Raw genomic sequence first — 21,591 nt, 5'->3', positions numbered from 1 at the left:
GAAGGGGGAGGGGCAAACCAGGGTGTGGGCTGGCAGTTCTTTTGTACTGCTGCTAATGTGCCAAGATCCAAGCAAAGGCAAGTTTGTGTTTAAGAAAACCAATCAGAATTAACCAAGAACTGCTGTGAAGCTGTAAGTCATTTCGTAACGATTTATCAGGTGGAAAAAGAGGATAACCTTGTATCTGTAGGCTACATTGCTCTCAATTAAATTAACAAACACACACAGTATTTGATCATTTATGGATACTATTTCCTAACAGAAGGGAATAAAAGAGAAATAGAAGAAGAAGTGTGTGTGGGGTGGGGGGGGGGGCGTTTACAAGTCAAAGCAGAGTGCTCTCCAGGGGATAATGAATATTAGCTCAAACAGGTAGACACATACACAAAGTTAAAATTAGCTGTTTGTGTTTGCAGACAGTTCAGACTGCACTTTTCATATAACAATGTATCCACTGGTCGGGTTAAAGATAAAGGTGTTTACTTGGAGTGGTGTAAGGTACAAAGTTAACTTTGGCTGTTGTGTTTGCAGACAGTTCAGACCCGGACTGCGCTTTTTATATAACAGTGTATCCACTGGTCGGGTTAAAGATAAAGGTGTTATTGCAGCCGATTACTTAGAGTGGTGTTAGGTCTGGAAAAGAAGAGTACAGAGAGAAGTAAGCACTGTTGAGATGGTAAAGATACATTAAAAAGACTACAAAACAAACTGTTTACAGAAAAATATGTCTTGAATCAACTACTAGTATATGCAAATACTGAGACAGTTGGATAACACTTTAGTAAGAAGGGACCTCAGCTGACAGGTATGCAGTCACAGATAAAAATATAGCGAGCAGCAATCTGTCTTGGGTGTGTAATGTGATTCTATACACCACTTACACCACAATTATATAGATATAATTAGACACCAGTATGAGCTGTCTATGCACAGCCACTTACACCACAATTATATAGATATAATTAGACACCAGTATGAGCTGTCTACGCACAGCCACCTACACCACAATTATATAGTATAATTAGACATCAGTATGAGCTGTCTATGCACAGCCACTTACACCACAATTATATAGATATCATTAGACACCAGTATGAGCTGTCTATGCACAGCCACTTACACCACAATTATATAGATATAATTAGACACCAGTATGAGCTGTCTACGCACAGCCACCTACACCACAATTATATAGATATAATTAGACACCAGTATGAGCTGTCTACGCACAGCCACCTACACCACAATTATATAGATATCATTAGACATCAGTATGAGCTGTCTACGCACAGCCACCTACACCACAATTATATAGATATAATTAGACACCAGTATGAGCTGTCTACGCACAGCCACCTACACCACAATTATATAGATATCATTAGACACCAGTATGAGCTGTCTACGCACAGCCACCTACACCACAATTATATAGATATAATTAGACACCAGTATGAGCTGTCTACGCACAGCCACCTACACCACAATTATATAGATATAATTAGACACCAGTATGAGCTGTCTACGCACAGCCACCTACACCACAATTATATAGATATCATTAGACACCAGTATGAGCTGTCTACGCACAGCCACCTACACCACAATTATATAGATATCATTAGACACCAGTATGAGCTGTCTACGCACAGCCACCTACACCACAATTATATAGATATCATTAGACACCAGTATGAGCTGTCTACGCACAGCCACCTACACCACAATTATATAGATATCATTAGACATCAGTATGAGCTGTCTAAGTACAGCCACCTACACCACAATTATATAGATATCATTAGACATCAGTATGAGCTGTCTAAGTACAGCCACCTACACCACAATTATATAGATATAATTAGACACCAGTATGAGCTGTCTACGCACAGCCACCTACACCACAATTATATAGATATCATTAGACACCAGTATGAGCTGTCTACGCACAGCCACCTACACCACAATTATATAGATATCATTAGACACCAGTATGAGCTGTCTACGCACAGCCACCTACACCACAATTATATAGATATCATTAGACATCAGTATGAGCTGTCTAAGTACAGCCACCTACACCACAATTATATAGATATCATTAGACACCAGTATGAGCTGTCTACGCACAGCCACCTACACCACAATTATATAGATATCATTAGACACCAGTATGAGCTGTCTACGCACAGCCACCTACACCACAATTATATAGATATCATTAGACACCAGTATGAGCTGTCTACGCACAGCCACCTACACCACAATTATATAGATATCATTAGACATCAGTATGAGCTGTCTACGCACAGCCACCTACACCACAATTATATAGATATCATTAGACATCAGTATGAGCTGTCTACGCACAGCCACCTGCACCACAATTATATAGATATCATTAGACACCAGTATGAGCTGTCTAAGTACAGCACATATACAGGAATACTATCAGTTAACAAGGTGCAGCTATACAAACAGCACATACTAATATACTAAACAATTTGGTGCAGACAAACACAATGTTAGCATGCCATAGTAACCTCCAGTAATACAGCATAAATCATATAGGTTCATAAGTAGGTACTAGGCTATTGGCCCTGGAGCCTATGTAAGCATAGCCAAAAAAGTTTCCTGGCTTTCGCCACCCAAGAAAGTTATTTTCCTGCACCCCTGTCTAGCAGAGCCACAGAAGTGATCCCTGGGGTGAATTTCCTATTTCCCATCCAATTGACGAGATTTTTCTTAAAGAGGGCTAATGAGGAGCTTTTCTTGACATTAATGGGTAGTCTGTTCCAGAGCATGGGAAGTCTCTGGGACAGGAATCTATCCCTCCAGCGTGTTCTGTTTATTGTGGTGGCAAGGTTTAGGTCCCTGGAGTGTGTGGCTCGGAGGGATTGGGGTTTCTTTAAGTGTAGCATGTCCAACAGATCTGGGTTTGACATGGCTTCCTATGTTAGGCAGAGGTTGCCATTGAGTAGGCGATGTGCAATGGAGTAGAGCTGGAGTTTTTTGAGGCAGTCTGCGTATAGCATCTGTTTGAGGCTGGTAATTCTCTTAGTGAGATATTTCTGTGGCCTTTTTAGTTGTTGTAGATGTCTTGTGAGGTACATGCCAAATGGGGCATTGTACTCTATAATGGGTCTGATGAGGGATGAGTAGAGAGGAACAATGACATTTTTTTATCTGGAGGTGAACCCCTATGTGATGAGGTGTGCCACATAGAAGGATTTCCTGACTACTGTGGCAATGTGATTATCAAAGGAGAGACTACTGTCCACCTGTGTTCCAAGGTGTCTTATCACACTTTCAAGTAGGCTACCGCCCATGTGGTAGTTCATGGGTACAGTGTTTTTCCCAAATGGGATGACCATAGACTTCTTGGCATTAAGCTTGACACCATGACTTTGACACCAAGCATCTGTCTCAGTGAGGCCCCTTTGTAGAATGTCCACATCATTAGGCAATTCTATTATGGCACCTAGTTTGCAGTCGTCTGTGAACTTCATCAGCCTAGACTTCTGAGAAATAGATGCCAAACAGGAGAAGACCCAGGACTGAGCCCTGTGGTACTCCACTTGTCACTGGTCTGAAGTTGGATTTGGAGTTGGCTACTTTCACTGTGTGGGTTCTGTCAGTGAGTCAGTTGGACACCCATCTAGTGACATAGGAATTTATGCCCAGTCTAGTGATTTTTATCTATAATTCCAGAGTGGGGGATGGTGTCAAAAGCCTTGGCAACGTCAAGATAGGCTGTGTACACCACCTTGCCCTCATCCACTGCTCTGAAGACTGCTTTGAAGAAATCAATCAGGTTGAGGAGACATGACCTACCTTTTACAAACCCAAACTGAGTAGGGACCAGAGTTTGGAGGTTATCTATGCCCTTGTTTATAAGCTCCAAGATGATATGTTCCATGGCCTTGCAGACCAGGCTCATCAGGCTAATGAGGATGTACTTCCCAGGGTCCGTGGTGGCACCCCATTTGTGGAGTAGGATAACCGTCACTGTGTGCCATTCAGTAGGCACAAAGCATGAAGTGAGGCTATTATTGAACATGGTACTTATGTGGTGTGCCAGTTCATTCTGTAGTTCGTGCATCACGCAGCCTGGGATTTTATCAGGTCCCATGGATGCTGTGTTCTTGGCTTTGGAGAGTGCGGTCTTCACTTGTGCAGTCATGATTACAGGGGCTTTGCATTCTTCTGGTATAGTGATGGGCCCTTTGGGGGTGAGGGAGGGTGAAGTTTGCACTGAACCTATCTTCCAGGATGCTGGCAATATCAGCTGGTTCTGTATATTTAGTGCCATTGTGCTGTAGCTCAGAGCAGATGCGAGTGTCACCATTGGGATTCTTGACGTAGCTGTAGAATGCTTTGTGGTTGTCTTTAGAATCAGTGGCAATTTTCTTTTCATGACTAGCTTTAGAGGATTTTATGTGGGATCTCAGCTTCTTACTGAGGCTGACCAGGGAGTACCTGCAATCAGGGGCTTTTACTCTTTTTTGCAACAGCTTATTCCTTCTGTTGTAGAGTTTGTTTATGGCAGGGGACCACCAGATTGACTTCCTTTTTTTGGAGGATAGCATCTTGGTTCTGTTGGGCATGGCACGATCCATGCACTCCTGTATGTGCTTATATAGTGCATTTGTGTAAGATTCAGCAGTCGTACCTCTATTTTCCATCTGCATGGGTGTAATGAAGTTTGCCACTTCTGTCTTAAGAAGTGTGAAGTTGGCTTTGGAGTAGTTTTTGACGGTGGTTTCCTTAATGGGTGGTGGGTTTGGGATATGGATGTCTAGGGTGATTAGCTTGTGGTCAGATCTAACCAGTGAGGAGTTGACCTCTGTCATGGAACACTGGTTAGCCATATTGGTAATGACCATGTCCAGGATATTGCTGCCCCTGGTGGGGGTGTGGACAAGCTGATCCAAGGCGTTGGAATTTATGAATTCCAGAAAACATTGAGCGAATGAGTTGGTACATAAGTAGTTTCCCCAGTTGATTGTGGGGTAGTTGAAATCACCCATAATTAACGTATTGGGTTGTACCATAATATTTTCCAGTATCTTAAGAAATGAAGAGTGGGAATCCTGGGGCATGGTGGGGGATCTGTAACAAGCTACAACCTGGATTGCAGTCTTGCCCAGTGTTAGTTGCACTTGGATAATTTTAGATGCATTATGTTGAGCAACTAGCCTGGAGGTGTGGATATCCTTAATGAATATAGACACGCCTCTACCTTTAATGTTTCAGTTCAGGTTAGGTGGCCGAAACGTGTGATATGAATTATAGCCTGGTAATGCATGGGTGCTGTCTGGAGCCTTGAAACAGGTCTCTGTCACTGCACAGATGTCGATGTTCTCCATTTTAAGGATTGCCTCGAGTGAATGCATTTTGAGAGTTAGACTTCTAGCATTGAATAGCATTACCCTGAGAATTTGCTTGCTTGTACCTGTTACGAAGGTGAATTTGGCATTTGAACCTTACCTAAAAAGGCACTACAGGGGTGGCAAGAGCCTTAGCCAGTGTCCAGAATCCCATGGGCAACAGGTGCAGACCATTTCTGGCAAAGCATCGTGGTCTGTCGACCATGTCGTCCCAGGCAGACAGATACTGGATCTCCTTAGAATGACACCAGAAGCTTAGCCAATTATTAAAGTCAATCATTTTGTCCTTGTACTACTGTGGTATCATTCTGGACAATGGTATGATGCTACTCAGGGCTAGGGTCATACCTGCTTGGGCTACAAGATCCAAGAGCTACTCCATGTCTCTTTTCATGTAGTCCAGGGAATTACGTCTCAGGTCATTCACACCAACATGGACAATGACAGAGTCATATTTGTACTTGTTGTGGAGTGACCTGAATGTGTGTGTTATGTGGTGGATCCTGGCACCTGACAGGTAGCTGACAGTAACTTTCTCCTTGTTTAGCCTGCTGAGTGGGACATCAGTTTGCCTGACTATAGAGTCACCTATGACTAGTGTGTTGGGTACGTTGTTTTGCCTTATGGAATGAGGTTGAGTGGCACACTGATTTTGTGTGCTGTGTCATTTGGGTAGTGTTGGGGGGTGGTGGTTGTCTGAGTTTCAGCTTAGGAGGTCTCTGTTGCTTGGGCAGATTTTTATTGAGAACCTCTGTGAATGCGGGTGTGTGCTTTGTGTTTCTATGTGTGGGTTTGGAAGGACTATGTGTTGAGTGTAGTGTGGTGCAGGTGTTAACCTTTTCCTCTTGACTATCTAGTCCAGTCTTGGCTGGAGAGAGCTTGGCTTCCAGTTTGGCTATATAAGTGCATCTTTCACAGGTTGTAGTGTTGGGTGGTAGGAGGAGAGGGTTGTCACTGTACATGAGGCAATTGCTACATTGCCCCAAGATTCCCAAATTCATCAGGTGGACAGGAGAAAACACCGGGAGTTGCCACATGGACATGCCTGAATAGGTGCTTATTTAAGTACTAAGAACTGTTTTCCTCTTGAAAGTGAGGAAAGTTGAGTGCTGTAGTAATTTGTAGGTTATTTAGTGCTTACAACGAGTTCTGAGAAAGAAGAGAAGCTTTTTACAGTAGTTTCCTTAATGTGGTGTGGGGGCGGGATATTGATGTTGAGTGATTAGCTTGTGGTCGGATTTGACCAGCAAGGTGCTGACCTTTGGTGTGGAACATTGGTTGCCCATATGGGTAATAACCAGGTCCAGAATATTGCTGCCCCTGGTGGGGGTATGGACAAGCTGATCCAGGTTGTTGGAATTTATGAATTCCAGAAAGCATTGAGCAAATGAGTTAGTACAAGTAGTTTTCCCAGTTGCTGGTGGGGTAGTTGAAATCACCCATTATTAGGGTATTGAGCTATACCAGCTATACCTTAATATTACCCAGTATATCAGGAAATGTGGAGTGGGCATCCTGGGGCATGGCTGGGGATCTGTAACAAGCTACAACCTGGATTGCAGTCTTGCCCACTGTTAGTATTAGATGTCTGTGGTACACAATTCAAAATAAATACGCATATACAGTTGTAAAACACTTACTGGAGAGACACTGAGCTCTTCATGGGGCCTGTAGCAGGGTGGTTACAGTTTTACAAATGGTGCCTGCCACAGGTAATATTTTTAATTTTGGGATTGACTTATAGCTCTCAACCTTCCATCTCCAAAATGAGGAACACTACCTCTCACAATGTGGAACAAATGGACAAAATGTGGAACACCTACTAACAGTTTAGTAATATCTTCAACTAAGAAGTTCACAGGATGGTTAAAATGGACTACTTTACAGTTATAAAAAGTTATTTTGATGAATCAATATGGTTCAGTATTATTTGCCACAGATTTCAGTTAAAAACTACCTAAAGCTGAATGTGTGACAGACTCCTTCCATGTGGAACTTTGAGGAACACGGGCTTGTTCAGACCTAAAATGAGGAACGTTCCTCATAATGAGGTACGCTTGAGAGGTATGGATTGACTTAAGGTAATAAACAGGGAAGGGGGAGTGGAAAACAAGGGTGTGAGCTAGCAGTTCTTTTGTACTGCTGCTAATGAGCCAAGATCCAAGCAAGTTTGTGTTTAAGAAAAACAATCAGAATTGACCAAGAACTGCTGTGAAGCTGTAAGTCATTTCTTAATGATTTATCTGGTGGAAAAACAGGATAACCTTGTATCAGTAGGCTACTGTGCTCTCAATTAAATTAACAAACCCACAGAATATTTGATCAGTTATGGATACTATTTGCTAACAGAAGGGAACAAAAGAGAAATGGAAGATGAGTGTGATTGTGTGTGTGTGTATCTTGGGGGGGGGGGGGCTGCTTACAAGCCAAGGCAGAGTGCTCTCCAGGGGATAATGAATATTAGCTCAAACAGGTAGACACATACACAAAGTTAACTTTAGCTGTTTGTGTTTGCAGACTGTTCAGACCAGGACTGCGCTTTTCATATAACAATGTATTCACCGGCCGGATTAAAGATAGAGGTGTTACTGCAGCTGATTACTTAGAGTGGTGTTAGGTTGGAGAGACACTGAACTCTTCATGAGGCCTATAGCAGGGTGATTGAGTTTTATTTTAAGGTTGTTCCAGGATTTTTCTATACTTACTATGTTTATGCATTTTTCACATTTCTTGCCCTCTCATCTGATCCTTCAACTTATATCAGTTCCTACCAGATTTTTATCTACTTCTGGTTTGATTTCCATTGCTGCTTGACACTGATATGCTTCTGCTAGACTAAGAAGGGAAGTCATCTTAGATTTATTCTCCTCTTTTTCAAAACTTTCACTATGTTTGGGTCTTGTGAGGTCAGTACATATGTCTGCAGTCCCATGATTGCAGATCTATACATATAATCAATTTCAAGGAGGCCCATACCTCCAGGAACAGGGAATATATAATCTTGGAATACACTGATTTTTATAAATCCTTTGATGAGCGTGAAGCATCCTTCTTGTTTTCCTGTCTAATTTATCCAACACCTTTTGGGGCCATCAATTACTGTAAGTTAGGACAAGTAGAGCGAATTGGTTTATAACCTGAACTTTGTTCGTAGATGTCAACGCTGTTTTTAGGATTAATTTAAGTCTTCTAAAATATTCCTTATTGAGTTTTATTTACATTTGTTGATGTGTTATTGGTGATCCTTCATCAGTTCCCAAATGACTGATGTTTCTTGGTGCTGCAGCTTTCCTGCTTTAAAGGTTGCTTTTGCACAATATCAAGACCAAATGACATTCTTATATCATCTGAAAAAGTTTTGACTACTTGCAGTTGTGTTTTCAGTACTTCATCTGATGAACTGTACAGCTTTAAATCATCAACAAAGAGAAGATGAGAAGTCTACACTTCGTTGCTCTCTGGGAGCCAAATTAGAGCCATGGTCTAAATCTGTTAAGCAGACAGCTTAATGGGTTAAGGGCAAGACAAAAGGGCATCTGAGATGATCTCCCTGGAATATCCCCCTTTGGATTTTTATCCCTCGAATAATAATGTGTCCTTTATCATGGCTTAACTGCAAAGTGGTTTGTCACTGTTTATGGTCTCTGTGATGTAATTTATCAGTGTAGGGTATATCTTATACATTTTTAAGCACTCTTTTATCCATGAATGTGGGATATTATGAAATGCTTTTTTGTAGTCTATCCATGTAATACTTAGATTATTCCCCTTAAATTAGATTCTTCCCCTTTTTACAGTTCTCCACAATTATTTTATTTAACAAATGATCCTTTCTTCCATATGACTTTCTTTTATTACCCTTTTATTCTATTGCCATAGTTGAGTTTTCTTCTAAATGACTATGAATTCTGTCGGCATTAATTCTAGTGTACAGTTTATATGTTATCAGAAGGCAAGTTATTGGTCTATAATTTTTAGGGTAGCTTTCAGGTTCACTCAAGTAGGAGCATTATTTTTCCTGTTGTTAGCCAGGCTGGTGTCTGTTTAGGGTGTGCATATAAATAGTTCTTAATCATGGCTAAATCTTCATGTGAAGATGTTAATAGTTTCAGCCAGAAGTTAGGTACTACATCTGGGTTGGGGGTTTCCACTTAGAGGCTTTTGTTAACTTTGTTTCAATCTTTCTGGCCATTACTTCATTCTATTTCATATCCTGTAGATTTGAACTTCTTATTCTTTCTTTTACTTCTGTCCATTTAGTGTCTTTGTTATGTTCCACAAGATCTTCATAAATGCTTCTCCAAAATGTATCTATTTCTTCTTTTTTTGGTGGTCTTTCAATTCCTTTTACCTTGTTTCTGAATTCTCTATAAACCTTTTTTGGGTCATCAGTAAATTGCTTATTTTTTACTTTTCCTTTATTTATCTGTGTATCTCCTAAGTGTTTCTGCCTGCGCTGGTAGTGCATGACAAATCCTAATCCATTATAATACTGTACATTTCTTTTATCATGTCTATCTTGGGAGTATTTTTGGTCATCTCTTCCCTCTTCTGTACTCTTCTAACAGTGACACTTCTTGTCTTAATTCTTTATAGTTTTATCTATTCAATACTTCCATTATGGCATTCGATTTCTCCCCGTCCTTTCCCTTACTACCCTGTGTTCTTGTGGTAGGACTTTATCTGCTATTAACTTTGCTGCATAATAATATAGCCTGTTTACTTCTGTTATATCTCATAAATCTTTATGGGCAGTCCTAATCACTGTGTGCTTTTGTTTTATCAAACTTCTAACTTTTTCGGATTTTATTGACCTTCTGCAGTCTATTTCTTTCATTGATCTTAATATGAGAAAGCATGTGACAGGGTGCCTAGAGAGGAGTTGTGGTATTGTATGAGGAGGTCAGGAGTGTCAGAGAAGTATGTAAGAGTGGTACAAGATATGTACGAGGGTAGTGTGACAGCAGTGAGGTCTGCGATGGGAGTGACGGATGCGTTTAAGGTGGAGGTGGGATTACATCAAGGATCAGCTCTGAGCCCTTTCTTATTTGCAATGGTGATGGACAGGTTGACAGACGAGATCAGACAGGAGTCTCCCTGCACTATGATGTTTGCAGATGACATTGTGATCTGTAGTGAGAGTAGGGAACAGGTGGAGCAGACCCTGGAGAGGTGGAGATATGCTCTAGAGAGAAGAGGAATGAAGATCAGCAGGACTAAGAATATGTGTGTGTGAATGAGAGGGAGGATAGAGGAATGGTGAGGATGCAGGGAGTAGAGGTGGCAAAGGTGGATGAGTTTAAATAGTTGGGATCAACAGTTCAGAGTAATGGTGAGTGTGGAAGAGAGGTGAAGAAGAGAGTACAGGCAGGATGGAGTGGGTGGAGAAGAGTGTCAGGAGTGATTTGTGACAGACGAGTACCAGTAGGAGTGAAAGGGAAGGTCTACAAGAGGGTAGTGAGACCAGCTATGTTATATGGGTTGGAGAGAGTGGCATTGACAAAAAGGCAGGAGTTAGAGCTTGATGTGGCAGAGATGAAGATGTTAAGATTTGCACTGGGTGTGACGAGGATGGACAGGAGCAGGGATAAGTGTATTAGAGGGTCAGCCCAGGTTGGAAGGTTTGGAGACAAAGCCCAGATGTAAGATTACATTGGTTTGGACATGTGCTGAGGAGGGATGCAGAGTATATTGAGAAAAAGATGCTAAGGATGAAGCTGCCAGATAACAGGAAAAGAGGAAAGCCTAAGATAAGGTTTATGGATGTGGTGAGAGAGGACATGCAGGTAGTTGGTGTGACAGAGCACGATGCAGAGGACAGGAAGAAATGGAAACAGTTGATCTGCTGTGGCGACCCCTAATGGGAGCAGCCGAAAGAAGAAGATCTTAATATGTGTATCCATCTCTATTAAATCAACTAACTCTTCTCTTAGATCATTTTCTTTTAAACTGAGGGCACATTCTTTGTTTGCTATTTCCTGCGAGCATTCTATAGAAAGTATCAGACCTTCTTCCTGTGCCACAGTCTTTTCAGTTTCATCCTGTGCCATCCATTGCTGTTTCATATGGGAACTCACTGGTCTATCACTCCACGGCATTGATCGTGTCAGAGTTGCCACAGTTTCCTGTTCCCTCCCTTGCTGTATAACTCCATCTGAACCTTTGTACTGGTTTCCTATGGGAGGCTCCAAAGTATCTTTGTATGTCAACTGATTAGATGCTACCTGCCCCATTGGTTTCTCTTTAATTTGGGTGTCAATTGCTTTATCCTGTTATGTTATGTGAGTTAAATCTTCTACACTAAATCCTTCACTTTGCAGGTGCTCCATAAGCTCAGTTTCTATTTCTTTACCTTCTCCATTACTGATACTCTTTTCTACTTTTCCTCTTTGTTTTCTTATTTTTTGTTTTGTAAAATTTCTATATCTGGATGTTTTTGCATATATTTCTCTTCAAATATCTTTGTTGATGCTCTTTTTGCATTGATTAGTTTTGCTTTCTTCTTTGCATAAATATTGCACCATATTAAATCTCTTTTTCTTTCCCATGCCCATATTTCTTCTTCGGATGTCTCTTGCTCATCTTGTTTCTCCTTACTTTGGGAAATAGTTGTTCCATCATGTTGTGATATGACCTGTGATATATTTTCTACATTTCACTTCACAAATATTCCATAACTTCAGCTTCTATGTTTTTAACTTCTACTTAACTAATCTTCTGTTCTACATTCTGTCTTTGTGATCTTATTTTTTTATTGTGAAATTTTCCATATCTGGATGTATTTGCCTGTATTTATCTTCGGATATCTTTGGGGCTGCCTTTTCTGTGTTGATTAATTTGGCTTTCACCTTTGCATAAATATTTGTACCATATCAGATCGCTTTTTCTTTCCCTTGTCCATATTTCTTTTTTATACCTTTCAAATATCTCTAAATTTTGTTCTTTAAATTTCCGCACTTCCTCAGTCACTTCTTTTTCCAAATGGCACAGAGTTTCTTGGTCTATATAGTGCTTTTCATGCATCTGTTGTATTAAGGAACACACATTTTTATTTGAAGCTTCTGACAGTTTTTCTTGTAGAAGCATTTTTCTTTCCTTTAATTTCTCTCTTAATCTGTTCATATATCTTTTGTCTGGAAATTCTGTTCTTCTTGCATAACAGTAACAATACATAATTTCTTTCTTATCCTTGATAGTCCACTCTATTGTCTGTATGGATCATTTTTGGCCTATCAGTTTTTGTGATTTTTGTGGACTGCTACTTCCTTCTACAATGGGGGTGGGGCATCCTCCCCTGGGCCCGGCCTAGCCCTGTTGTAGGAATATTTCCATGTCTTGAGGATTTACACAGTCATTTTTTCCAGTCCTGGTGCCAGTGCACTTACCAGGATTAGGCACTTTTTATCCTAGGACATGTGCACCCGGCTATCTGCCCATGATTTAAGCTATATAAAATACAGTCTATATATCAGTGTCATCTTGGTGAGGTTTTGTGAAAAACAGGGTCCACTTCATGAAGGTACTCACCAAGACTTGAGGATGAATTCAATTCCAACAATACTTTTCTCCTTTTTCTGATTTTAACGTCTCTGCATTTGGACCGCTAAGGCTGGTCAGGCTATTCGTCTATAGTTCCTGGGGTCTGTGCATGTACCCCCCCCCCTTTGTGCAAAGGGATGATGGTAGCTGTTTTCCATTCCACTAGGAAAAAAACAATGCTTAAGCTGTGATTGAAAAGCATGCTCAATGGTGATGCTAATTCCTGTTTTAACCCATGTAGAACACAGCCCAGGCTGTGTTTTTGGCCTTGGAGAGGACATATAAGACCTGCTCCTTGGAGATACTAGGTGGGGACAGGTGTTAGAGATGCTTTGGGGTATATGTGGTGGGGACAGGGGAGTGAAGTTTTCACTGAACCTGTCAGCTAGCAGGTTTGCTATATACACAGGTTCTATACATGTAGTACCTTTAACTACGAGTTCAGTAAAATCTGGCCTTACCTTTGAGGTTATGGATGTAACTAAAGAATGCCTTGTGGTTATCCTTAGTTAGGGAAGCTAATATGGATTCATAATTAGCTTTGGAGGACTTCAGTAGTAGTCTTATTAGCTTGCTTAAGTTGAGGAGGGAGTGTTTCCACTTTTGAGACCATTCCTTCCTGCTCTATGATAGCAATTTCTTGCTCCTACTGTATAGCCTATTAATGGCAGTTACCCACCAGGCAGGTATGTTTTTCCTTGAAGATCTTGCTTTGGTTCTATCAGGTAAACAGAAAAATCAGCAAGCAAAAAGTCGTGGTTCCAAAAAGTTTTACTGAAACACAGACACGTACAAGGCTTAATGCGCTTTTCGTTTGCACTAAAGCAAACTTCTTCAGAAGACCATGTAACTAAAAAACCGACACATTTTAAAATACATCACTGCTTACATCACAAGTAATAATTACTGTGTGAAAAACAGCTTAAAGCTATAGAATGTTAAAAGACAAATGGATATAAAACTAATACCATAATACCAATTGCCTCAAGTATAACCTTCATGAGATTCAGAATTTCTGAAGTATCTTCTACCACTGAAATGGATTTCATGTTATGTACTCCTTACTTATAGAACCATATTTTTTGTGATTTTTTTTACTTCTTGGTTTCAGAAAAACCTGTGATAACCTTGAAGCCCAGCAGTATGACAGTAAAACGTAACAGCACAGTGCAGTTTGACTGTGGAACATATGGGGACCCACTACCTGTGGTTAGCTGGCAAAGAGAAGATGGGAAGATGCCTCTTGGGAGGTGAGTTATATGTCATTATATTCAGCATATACCTGTATGCAGTTGGCACAGAAGGTTAATGCTGTAAGCTGTAGTTTCTGTGGTGCAGGGTTTGTTTTTTCTAAGCCCTCATTTGCCTACTGTATGACTTTGAGTAAGTCACTTAAGCAGACATTGTTCCTGGGTTACTTCTGAAATGGGACTGTGTGCCCCATGGGCCTAACTGGTTAACAGAGTGGTATTATTATGCATGTTATGATACACTAGTGTGATTTTAAATTCTTTGCTGAAGATTGTTTTAGTATCATAACACTAAAAATACACAGGGAAACTTCAAATCTTATAACAAGTGAACATCGTTGGCAACACTCAGGAGTTAATATGACAGGTTCAAGGACTGATTAGCACAAAGAATTTCTTCAGACCATTAACTATCATCAGACACTCATAAAACTGTTTTGAGCTCTAATATCCACTTCGTTGGTGTTGCTTTGCAGTTCAGATATAAATAACCATCTCATATCATAGATGCCACTCATCTTTGCTTTCCTGTATTGAGCTCTGTGTGAACTTTTTCCTCAATCAAGTAACCAATCTTCCTCTAACTTTTCTTTTTCCTTTTATTCAATATCCACAAGTGATGAATACTCGGAGTACGTTGCCTCATAAAATCTGTGTGTGTTTATTAAGGCCAACTGATCATAAAGAAAAGATAAGTTGATAGAATCCTTACTGAAATAAACCTTTTTGCATGGCCAAAGGAAGTCTCCATAGGTACATGGTCTCCTGTCCATGAATATCAGACTTTAGATGCTCATACATACAATCCCTCAAAGTCATCTTGTCTGTCCTCACCTGTGTCCAAAAAACCTGGCCATCAAGAAGTTGAAAGTTGTGGTGAAGAAAACTGCTGCTCAGTGCCTGCTTTCCGCAGTGACACAAATTATTTCAGTGCCCAGGTTACCCAGCATTAATCCTTCTTCGGACACTGGTCTATTCAAATTCAGGGTCAGTGCTCTAGCCTCACAAGGGTTAGCATGTCCAAGAATGAATCTGTTTCTTTGGTAAAGCCCTCCCACTGACATGAAGTCCCAAAGCTTGAGCAGGCAGGTACTTCTCATCAGACATTTAAAACCACACCATTTCTCCATACCATATATCACAGGCTATGTGGGATGTGAGACAGAAAAGGATGGTAGACATATTGTCTTGTACTAGTCACCACCAGTGCCAGAATTGCATGGTCTTTCCTGTTAGGATACCTTGTTCACTAACACATACACGTCATATACCTTCTTCCTAATGTTGGTGGCCTCCCTGGTGATGGGTCAAATAGTGGCTTAGTATCCTGATGATGCATCTGCTGTTGCCCTGTCTTAGATCATTAGGGCTGATGCTCCCTGTACTGTAGTAAATGCACTTCATTATTTAATCAACATTACAGGCCCCGGATTTTCATCTCAGAGCTTACAACAAGGTCCATACTCATAAACCGCACCAGATGCAGTAACACTCCAAATGCTTTTGCCTTCCATGTTTTCCTTGGTGTTATCCACTGTCTTTCAGTGACAGTAGACATCCAATGCCATCTTTGTATCCCCTGCAGATCCAGAGTGTAGGATAACTCTCATGTCAGTACTGATGCATGTGCCAGCATATGGAATACAGGAACCACAACCTGTCCCTAACTGAACTGCTAAGCAACTCCCACATATCCAGCCTCCTTCTCCTCCTCCTCTGACTCTAAACCACCTCCAAGAAGCACATCGAAACTTCACCTTCTATGTACAAAAAGTGTAATAACCAAGAAATGAACACAGTGCACACAGCACCAGTAAAAAAAGTTTTAGACAACTTGTCTGAAGAAGTTCTGCTATTGAGAACAAAAGCAGTATCTTATAAAGTAGAGTTTTTACTGGTTCTTACTCCACTGGGTGTACCCCCCCCCCAAAAAAAAATTAACAGTTCTAAGGCCAATCACATAGAACCTGTAGAAGACATTCCAACCTCTAACTGGGCAGATAAGGAGGATGCTGTGTCACCTGGGTCTCCTCTCTCAAGGGTCTAAAATTTGTGGAGTCCCTCAGAGCAATGCAGGACAAGAGAAAATAGTCCCCTGACCACATCCATGGCCCTTAGGCCTCCCACAGGGATGCACCCTTAGTGACTACATGAAAGATGCCACAAAAGTAATCTGAAACAACCCCTACACAGTGGACCTCATTCAATGAATACAGATAATAGGACATTCCTTCTTTCCAGAGCCTGGAATATATTATTGGAGGAACCAAACCTGATCCTTTGTTGAGTGCATCTACCCTTAAGAGGGTTATTACCCATTATGGCTTGTTTGTCTGTCCTCCATACAGGCAGTTCAGGACTTTAGACAAATAAGGAGAGTGTGTGCTTTACTTCTCAGGTCTGTTATTGCAGACATTTGAGCTATCTCACTCATGCAGTCTATTTTCAGAGGGACCTTGAGGATTTCCTCAAGGCATCCTTGATGAGCTGGAAAAGGGATAGATGACCTTGCTGCCACATCCTCATTGGTCATGGGCCACATGGTCCATGTGTCTTACAGCACAGCTAAAGGTTTATCCAATGCTGCCATTGTCCAGCTTCCTGATTTTGCAGAGAATACAAAGGCAGCCTTTATGGATTCTGCTTTTCCAAGGCCTTCTTGTTTTGTCAGGAAGTGGAAAAGCACCTTAAACACATCAAAGTGCAGGAGTCAGATTCCATCCTCCCTCAGAGATATTTTTGAGAACCCAGGGGAGTTAGCATCCATTGTGATTTTGTTGAAGACCACGGCAGCCTTGCTAGGATGAAGCAGGAAAGGGTGATGGTAAGAATCATTTCAATAATGGAAGCAATGCTTGCAGAGACAGATGAGATGGTGAACCGGTCATGAATGGTCAACAGCTTCTCTGAATTCTTTACTGAGTACTCCCCTCGAGTATATATGACCTCTACATGTATTGCCATGACTCTCCCTCACAAAGGACAACTGGGTAAAGCTGTAATAGCCTGAAGTTATATGATTCCATTTATAAAGCTCTCGCATTGGAATGGAACCCTGACAGATATCACACAGTGTCATGGAAAGGAGGCAATACAGGAGGTAAACTCTCTCCTGAAAATGAAAGCAGTCTAACAGATTTTACCAGATCAAAGAGGCCAATGTTTCTCATTTACAGTCTCACCTATTCATATATACACATACTTTCCTATTCTCTAGCCAACCACCTAGGGACACACACAAAACACTACTTACCTCCTAAACTCCCCAGCACTTAGCTGTAATGTGATTTCACCCATTTTGAAAGTAATGGGTGAAAGCTTTTGGCTGAGTTAATTACTATGGCTGGTGGTAAGGATTTCTACAGTTGAGGAGTTAGTACATGACTACTAGTCATATGCCACCAGTATATGAGATTAGTAACTTTATAGAGTATTGCAATCAAACAACTGCTTTTTTTAAATTACTTACACCTGTCAGTCTGGCATTATTCATTATCTGGATGTTGAACTAAAAAAGGATTTTGTCAACAAAAGATACACAAGCAACATTTTTAGGAAACCAACCTATTCCAATAGTCTGCTTCATTTTACCAGCTGCCACCCGTACCATCAAAAGGAAGGGTTGGAAAAAGGGCATTTTGTTAGATTGGCCCGTATGGTTTCTGAAGAAGATGTTTTTCAACAAGAGGGAGAAAAATTAGTCAACATATTGATGGCACTTGGTTACCCCAACCTGATGGTACAACAGATTTTTTTCCGAGGTGCGTGCCAAAAGAGTGAATATGGTTTATAGACCTATACTAAGAGAAAACAATCAACATATCAGTTTGAGGGGTGATGATGGGGCTGTGCAGAAGTCTGACTTTTTTAAGGCCTTTGTTACCACTTTTTTCAATGAACATGTGTATATTTCATATATCCTTAAAAAGAATTGGAACATTTTTAGATGTTTTGATGGGGTCCTAGAACATGTTGGAACAGAACCTAAAATTGTATTTAGAAAGGGTAAGTCCATTAAGAATTTTCTTGTAACTGTCAGCAATATTCCCTCACCACTGAATTTCAGGAAATATGGTACTTACAAATGTGGCTCTTACCCACAATGCCTACATATTTTACAAGGGGGTAGTTTAGTAGTTAATCACCAAATGATTAGATCTAATTTTCATTGCAACTGCAACACCAAAGGCATTGTATATGTGGCCCAGTGTAGGGTGTGCCCCAAATTTTATGTAGGGAAAACACAGAGACGTTTTAGAGACCGTATGTATGAATATTCCTTGGATATTAGACAACACAAAAAGACTAATGCTCTGGCAAAATATATAGAACAGTTTCATGATCATGAATTTTTATTTTTTGCAGTAAAGCAGGTATGTCAAAATCCTTGGGGTGGGCCATGTCAGGAAATATTGGAGCTTAAAGAATTATTGTGGCAAATTAAGTTACAAGCACATATTTGTCCAGGGTTAAATGACTATTGCAATATCAGTAGTGAACTTAAGCTGAGGTCCTACTTAGTGTAGATTTACATTGGGAATACATATATATGCAATGGGTGAGTGTTTTTATTAAATAAGAGTAGAATTGTGTTATGTTCAAATTTTAAATGTATGTTTATTTAAGGATTAATTGGTGATGTGTTTTGTAACTACTTAAAGGCATTGAATTCTTTGTTGAGTAGATTCTGGTGAAGTCTTTAGCTATAAGCTGATGAAAGTGCTTAATCTACTTGTGAATAAAATTATATATATTTTTTAACTGGTGTGGACCTGCTGTGTACACTTGGACTTTTCAATCAGATGGGTGAGTCTGTATACTTTGTGAATTGTAATGGTTGTATGAAGGTATCAAATGAGAGGTCATTGTCTGCAAGGACTCTGGATCATTCCGTTAGCTATTGCATGTTTACTATTAGTAATAAACAAAGCTGGCAGATATTTTTGTGTGTGTGGAATGCCAAAATGCTGCATTTTTGACACTAAACACAGTAATTTCTACTATGCAGTTTATATATAATGTTAAGTATCATTTGAAGGGATGTGATGTCTGTAAGTTTATGGACAATGCTCTGAAGTTTATAGTCATCTACATATTTGGTAAGCCAGATGCTGCAGTTAGTTTTGACATCTGAGGAAATGTATGCCAAAAAGGAGTGGCCCCATAGCAATGTCTTATGGAACTCTCCTGGTGGCAGCAGACATGGAAGTTTAACCATATGTGTACCCAGCTTCCTTTGGATTGATTTTCCTTTAGATTTATCTTTAGCTCCAAGAGTTTATGTACAATTCAATCATGGGGCATATTGCTGAATGCTTTAGCTGTAAGCTATATCAACAGATTCAACAGGTAAATGTTTATCCATGGCAGCATTCTTAAAGACATTTATGATGGTAGATAGTTCTAGCTAGGCTGTTTACCCTGCTTTACCACTCCCTGGCCCAGTTTAAAGATGGACAAAAATAAATAAATAACTATATCCATATATTCATGCATTCATGCATACATACATGCTTTAAGGTAAGCAGAAACATTTTGTGGAGACGGTGTATTTGGCTTCTTGATGTAGTTCACTTGTTCATGCTGAGGAAAGAGACATTGACTCTCATGACCTTTTCCACCTTGCTAGTACCATCTCCCAGGCTAGTCCTCCTTTTTCCAAGGAGAACATACAGGAGTAAACAACTGGATACCAATGCAGTCATCTAGTTTATGTTTAAAGGAAGATAGAGAGTCATAACTACTTTTGTTCAGATGAAGTTTATGCCAGAGTTTAGGGAGGCACCAAGTTATAAACCTGTTCCTCCACCATGTTTTGTTTATCTTTTGCTGAAGAGTTAGGTCTCTGGTTCTAGTACTGGTAGAGATTTTGTAGTTACAGAGAAACAGGAGATCCAAGACAATAAGGTCTCTAATGGTGTGGTGAGCAAGGCAAAGATCTCTCCTCAAAAGTTTGTAAGACACATAATAAAGTTACAGAGCTTCCATCCTCTCGTGATAGCTCAGAAACTTTAGGCCTGTGGTCTTTTTAGCTAGAAACATTTGGGACCTTTTCTAATTGTTTGCTTAGTGAGATACATCCCAAATGGGGCACTGTACTCAATAACTGGTCTGGAGATAGTACACCACCAGCCTAGAACCCACATCCCCCGGAGTCTTTTTTAAGTTTTTTTATCTATTACTTCTAGCATGTCGAGGGATCAGTTGCTAGTGTCCTCTCCTGCTCAACTGGTGAACCTGCGAATATTGAGGCAATGTTACAATTGCCTCATGTACACAGACAATCCCTCTCCTTCTCCCACAAAACACAAATACATGCGAGAGATGCAACTATACGGCCAAACTGGAGGCTGAGCTCTCTCAACATAGGACTGGCAAGACCAGACAGGAGGAGAAGGTAACCACACACACTACATACCCAGTCACACATAGTACCATCACAACTTCAAATCATACACATAATCACACAAAGACATACTCGGAGGCTCTGACCAAAAATCTACCAAAACAGCAGAGGCCTCCAAAGCAGACACCCAAACAACTACCACCTCAGGACCCAACACATGCAACACATAGACCACACAGTCAGAGTGTCAAACAGTCACAGCCCTTAAGGCCAAACACAATGCCAGACACACTAGTCATTGGTGACTCCATAGTCAGGCACACTGACGCCCCGCTCACCAGACTGAGTAAGGAGAAGGTCACAGTAAGCTGCCTGTCGGGCGCTAGAATCCACCACATAACACAAGCACTCAGGTCTCTCAACAGCAGGTACAAGTACGACTCAGTCATTGTCCATGCTGGTGTCAATGACCTGAGACATACCTCCTTGGACTACATGAAAAGAGACATTGAAGAGCTCTCTGATTATGTAGCCCAGGCAGGTATGAGCCTGACCTTGAGCAGTATCCTACCTTCACCTAGAATGATGCCACAATACAGTAATAAGATGATCAGCTTTAATAATTGGCTTAAATTTTGGTGTCATTCAAAGGGGATCCAATGTCTGTCTGCCTGGGATGACATGCTGGACAAGCCACGCTGCATGAGGGACGGCTTGCACCTGTCACCCCTGGGCTTCTGGATGTTGGCAAAGGCTCTTGCCACCCCCATAGTGCCTTTTTTAGGCAAGGCTCAAATTCTAAACCTACCACCCTAGAACACAAAAAAGGAAAAAAACTAAGGGTAATGCTGCTCAATGCCAGAAGTCTCAATCTCAAGATGCACGCACTCGAGGCCCTTCTCAGTATGGAGAACATCGATGTCTGTGCTGTGACAGAAACCTGGTTCAAGGCTCCTGAGAGCACCCCAGCACTATCAGGTTTCACCTCATATCATGCGTTCCGGCCCCAAAATCTGGACAACACCAAGAAAGGAGGGGGGGTGTCCATATTCATAAAGGACACCCA

At 40.8% G+C, this 21,591-nt stretch overlaps 1 protein-coding gene across 4 annotated transcripts in view; it reads left to right on the top strand.

The window, feature by feature from the left end:
• ROBO4 (roundabout guidance receptor 4) overlaps positions 1–21,591 on the top strand; it is a 1,497,877-nt gene that overhangs the window by 662,522 nt on the left and 813,764 nt on the right. For all 4 annotated transcript variants that reach the window (XM_044081194.1, XM_044081193.1, XM_044081195.1 and 1 more), the window contains one exon: positions 14,041–14,179. In XM_044081194.1, the coding sequence (XP_043937129.1) occupies positions 14,041–14,179 (139 nt within the window). The remainder of the gene's footprint in view (positions 1–14,040; positions 14,180–21,591) is intronic.

The sequence above is a fragment of the Protopterus annectens genome, chromosome 8.part0 (genome assembly GCF_019279795.1).
Source record: "Protopterus annectens isolate FY-2018-M chromosome 8.part0, PAN1.0, whole genome shotgun sequence".
NCBI lineage: Eukaryota > Metazoa > Chordata > Ceratodontiformes > Protopteridae > Protopterus > Protopterus annectens.
Note: the sequence above shows the minus strand (reverse complement) of the source record. Positions and strands in the feature narration are given on the sequence as shown.